At 30.1% G+C, this 5,805-nt stretch overlaps 1 protein-coding gene across 1 annotated transcript in view; it reads left to right on the plus strand.

Moving 5' to 3' along the window:
• LOTGIDRAFT_161032 (hypothetical protein) overlaps positions 1-986 on the plus strand; it is a gene marked incomplete at both ends in the record, with an annotated part of 15,708 nt that extends 14,722 nt beyond the window's left edge. The window contains one exon of the mRNA XM_009056274.1: positions 681-986. Coding sequence (XP_009054522.1) covers positions 681-986 — 306 coding nt within the window. The remainder of the gene's footprint in view (positions 1-680) is intronic.
• Positions 987-5,805: the final 4,819 nt, after the last annotated feature.

The following is a 5,805-nucleotide window of genomic DNA, read 5'->3' on the forward strand; positions in this document are numbered from 1 at the left end:
CAGTGAAGACGAAAACACGCCGGCTCGGTTTATATATGAGGCTGCGCTACGCTTGGATGCTTCTCAAGTTGACAAAGGTCTGTATGGCTTCAGTCAAACGATTCAAGCTGACTTAGGCCAATACAGACCTATACTTTTTTTTTGTTTAGGTATTGCGCCTTTTTGTGACTTCATGTTAGCTTTAACAGTGAATTACAAAAAGAACTAACAAATATTAAACAACAAATAAAAACATAGATGATAGCGAAATCAAAACCTATATTCAACAACAAATACAGAACATTGATGATAGCGAAATCAAAACCTATATTCAACAACAAATACAAAATATTGATGATAGTGTTATTCAACAACAGATAACCACTATTAATAATGAAGTTTTAAAACAGGAGAAAAATATAACCGCATTAGAAAACCATCTCAAGAAAGAAAATAAATCATATTATTTCAATCTCCCATTTGTAAATTTAACTTATAAAGATGCTTCTATTACTGACAATATTGACAAATCAAAAGATTATGAATTGAGAAAATATGGATTTACAGCAAATATAAGAGTATATTCTGTTGCAGATGGTAATATTAACCCCCCAGGTTTTTTTGATAGTGTTGATATTTTTCGTAGATCACTTTTTACTTTCCGAGGAAAACTTCTAATTGAAATAACTTTTTCTTTTCAGGTAAAAGTTGATTCAATATTTTTCAGACAAATGTCGCCATATAGATCTCCTCGTCAATTTAACGCTCAAAAAGTTGAATTTGAAATTAACGACGAAAACACCATTAATCACTTATATGAAATTAAAACGAGTGGAAAATATATAGATAGGTTTAGAATGTTAATCATACCAGATAAAGAAGAAGATGAACTTGAATTTGATATGATATTGGAGACCGAAACTCCACCATCAATAAATATTATTAGAAACCCAAAAGCCACAAAAGGAAGTAGGAATTTACGAGTTTTTACGATCATCAGAATTTGAATATGTAAAACTATATTACGTTAATAATTATTATTTCACCTCTCTTGATATTCATAAAAGTCAACAAAGATATAAATTTTTTATACCAACAATAATAGATGAAGAGGTAAATGTTAGATTATTAATCTCTATTGAAAAACCAACATTTTCAGTTCATCTAAACAAGATTAATGAATCGAAAGAACAAAATAATATCGTTAGTTGCTGTAAAAGTTTTTACCATGGACAAAAAAAATATCCAGCTTTTTGGTTTATCAGAAATTCATTTAATTTAATTACCTAAAAAATGGAACTAGAAAGCAGACAAAACTACATTATAGAAAAACAAAATGAACTAAAAGAAAAGCTAAAACACTTCATCAAATGCAGTTAAACATGGAGTAGAATTGATTCTGTTTTCAAAACATTAAGCACAGTTCTAACAGTAGGGATAACAGTGACAACAGCCGTAACCGGTGGGTTAATGCTTCCAATAATTGTCCCAACTGTATTAGCCACGTTCACTGCCGTTCAAACTTCATCTTGTGGATTGATTACTTTAGGTTTAACATCAAAACAGAAATCTCATTATAAAAAGAAAACAGAAATTTGAAATACATATCTTAATAAATTATTTATATTTTTTGAAAGATCGAGAGAAGATAACCATTGAAGAATTAGAAGGATTCAATGAAATTTTAGATAAATTTGATGTAGAAATATCATCAATAAAAGTGAAAAATTCCTAGTTAAAAAATAGATACTTAAAAATATGAATATAATTGAAATTTTAGACGATAAAATATTCATATCAAATGTGCTTTTTTCCAATGTTATTAAGGCTGTCTCTGAAAAATTTATAAAATTTAAAGGGCAAATTGAATTAGATGGAAAGATAATTCAAGATGGATGACACAAACAAAACATGTAATTTGTAGGCTTTAATGCCAAAACTTTTCACAATTTCTTCGCAACAGTGGATGTAAAACCGGATGCTTCTGATTGATATTTCAAAGGAAAAATCATTTTACGTAAAAACAATTTCAAAGAAATAAAAAGATAAAAAAAGGGTAGTGGTACCGCCCTACTCTAAAAGATAAATGAATATGCCGGTATAAATTGTTACATACCAAGCGATGGACACTGCTTTATAAAGTGTGTAAATCGTGTTTTGAACAAAGACTACACAAAAGAATTTCAAGATTTCATCAACAGTTTTTCAAAATCAAATAGAAAAGGAGTTATGACAACTGCTAGAATCAGTGAATTCAATAAGAAATTTAATACTTATTGTCAAATTTATATGCCCAAAAATAGACATTTTCAACCAAACAAAGTATCCGAGGAATTAGATTGGGTATTCTACTTACATAAATCACATTTCTGTCTCATTAGAAGAAATAACAAAATCTTAGGCATTAAAGAATTAGAAGATAATTACGATGAAAATGTCTGGAGAACTTGTAGAGATGATAATGCGGTAACATGAGTTTCACCTCTAAAACTAAATGTTTTTCCAACAATTCACGATGATTGTTTATACGCATGGGATTGCGAAACCTATAGCGAAAAAGAAACGAATGAAGCCATTCCTTATTCTTGCACGTTAATTAATTTAGAAAAACTAAGAAAAATGTTAGACAGAATAAAACATAACTTTCCAGATTTAAATCCCACTGATAGTGTTCCAGAAGAATTTTATGATAAATTCATGAATATAGTAGAAATATTTGTGGGTAAAGATTGCATTGATCAAATGTTGCAACGTTTAGGAAAAATAGATAAAAAAAAAGATTAACATTAATTTCTCGTCACAGTAGTTATAGAGCTTAGAGAATGTTCGCACTCCATTTCATTCCATGGGGAAGCCCACCAAGAAGTCCTAAACACCTTTCATTCCATCAATCTCTTCAAAAAACACATCTACACCCTACACCCCACCCACAAAAAGAACCTATTCACCCTACATTTCATCATTAAATTAACTCATTTTAAAAACACGAACAACTCATTTGAATTTGTTTAATCTGTCTAAAATTAACTCCATAGTATATGAATAAAATTCACATAAGGAAGTAAATAGTAATATATAGGTTATAACACAAAAAAAAAAACACTCGTAAAATCATCGCAAACTAAACACACAAATTCAAAAAAGACACATCCTTCTGTCCCAACTATCACAAAAAACTCCTCAGAATCCTATATAATCCCTTCTTCACTTTAGATTAGAATATTTAACAAAAAATGCATATTAAGAATACCCTTATACAAAATAACTTCCTTGTTTCGCTTAACATCCGGTTTTTTAATAGCCTCTTTTTATAGCCTCGTTTTAAATAATGTTATTTATAGTTTTAATCTAAAAACTTCTAGAGGGAAGATAACTCTTGTTTGGAAAAAACAGACCACAATTTCTTCGTTAAATTAACTCATTTAAAAATAGGATGAGTTTAATTTTAAAATACGAACCACACAATTTCGATGATTATTCAGGTGACGGTATCTTTTCATCAATATTTTCTCTAGGTAAAAAAATAATTCCAAAAGTAGCTAGCTTTGTTTCAAAGAACAAATCCCTCATTTCATCCGAGGCTAAAGCTATAGGATCTATCGCGGAAGCGAGAAAGAGTATAAGCGACGCAGTGAAACAATCTGACGAGTTGAAAGAATTGCAGTTGGTAAGTGAACTGAGAAACAGGATATTAGAAGAAAGGAAAGGAAAAGGTTTTAAAGTTATAGGATAAAAATGATAGTCGCCCAGCCTCTAAAAACTTATTTCGGTTCAGATATACAAAAATTATTGGGCTCTCTTCCTGGATTTCCATGGCAAAATATCTTGGAGAAAAACATCTTCCCGGTCATAATTACACTGGTCCAGGTACTAGGTTAGATCTGCGATTAGATGAAAACGATAAACCTTAACCGGATGAAGAACCAGTCAATAGAGTTGACGCCTCTGCGCTTAAACACGATATTTTATACAGAAATAAAGACATAAAGTTCAGACACGGAGCAGACAGACAAATGATAATCGAACTTGAAAATATTCCAAATTCAACTTTCAAAAGAGAATGCAAAGGGCTCTAATCATAAAACTGTTAAAAGCAAAGATGAAATTGGGTATGGGATCGGCGGATGAAATTCATAAAGAATTTAGAAAAACTAAAAACTTTTTAAAAGTTAAAGTATTTGAAAAGGATGAAATATGGTCAGCCGATTTAATTAATATGCTAGTCGAAAGGGGGTATAAATATTGCTTAACAGTTATAGCTTTGTATACAAGATATGCTTGGGTTATTCCTTTGAAACACAAAACAGGATTATCAGTCAAACATGCTTTTGAAACGATTATGAAACATAAAAAACCCCAAAAGTTATGGGCAGATAAAGCAAGTGAATTTTATAATAAAAATATGAAATCACTTGGGTTTGAAATTTACAGTACTCATAACGAGGGAAAAGCTGTAGTAAAAAGTCAAAACTTTTCAAAAAATTCATAGAACTAAAGTCTCAAAAATGGTTAAAGATTTTACCCACTGTTGTATCGGAATATAATAATGAAATTCATTCTTCCATCGGTGTTTCTCCAATGGAAGCTAGTCAAAATCCAGACTTTATAAAGTTTTCTCCTGCCCTTCATAATTTTGGAAATGGAATGAATAATTTAAATATTAAACCCAAATTTAAAGTTGGAGATCGCGTTCGTATTTTCAAATATAAAAGCAAATTCGAAAAAGGTTACGTTGGATACTGGACAAACGAAATATTCATCCTTGATGAAGTAAACACCATATCACCTTCGACATATGAATTAATCGATCAAGAAAAAGAACAAATCATAGGTAGGTTTTATCAAAACGAACTTTAAAACACAGACTTTTAAAAATGAATATCTTTCTCGATAAATATGGAACTGATACAACCACAAACTTTCAACTTATGAGATGGGCGAATGAGTTAAATATATCACCGTTTTATTATTGTATGAGAGATGAAGTAAATGATCTCAAATATAAGAACGGTAAATTTTATGCTATAACAAATATAATTCATCATTCTGCTTTGTACAAAGACTCTTCAAATAACTTATATTTTTTTGATTCTTTTGGATTAGAACCAACTGAAGAGAAAATGAAATTAAATGTACTACATTTCAAATTCAATTACCAGGACAAAAGTTTTGTGGACAGCTTTCACTTTGGGTTTTATATCAGTTGAGTTTAGGAAAACAGTTTTAAAAAATTATAATAAATTTAACTCAATAAAAATGGCGAACAAGTTTCTTCTAATCTCCTGTTTCTCAGTTCTCTTATCAGCTGTAATTCTTTCAACTCGTCAGATTGTTTCACTGCGTCGCTTATACTCTTTCCCGCTTCCGCGATAGATCCAATAGCTTTAGCCCCGGATGAAACGAGGGATTTATTCTTTTGAATCAAAGCTAGCTACTTTTGGAATTATTGTTTTACCTAGAGAAAATATTGATGAAAAGATACCGTCACCTGAATAATCTTCGAAATTGTGTTCTTCGTGTTTTAAAATTAAACTCATCCTATTTTTAAATGAGTTAATTTAACGACGAAATTGTGGTCTGTTTTTTCCAAACAAGAGTAATCTTCCTTCTAGAAGTTTCTAGATTAAACTATAAATAACATTATTTAAAACGAGACTATAAAAAGAGGCTGTTAAAAAACCGGATGTTAAGCGAAACGAGGAAGTTATTTTGTATAAGGGTATTCTTAATATTCTTTTTTCGTTAAATATTCTAGTCTAAAGTGAGGAAGGGATTATGTAGGATTCTGATTTAAGTTTTTTGTGTGTTTAGTTTGCGATGTTTTTT

Source organism: Lottia gigantea, assembly GCF_000327385.1.
Source record: "Lottia gigantea unplaced genomic scaffold LOTGIsca_27, whole genome shotgun sequence".
In the NCBI taxonomy this organism is placed as follows: Eukaryota; Metazoa; Mollusca; class Gastropoda; family Lottiidae; genus Lottia; species Lottia gigantea.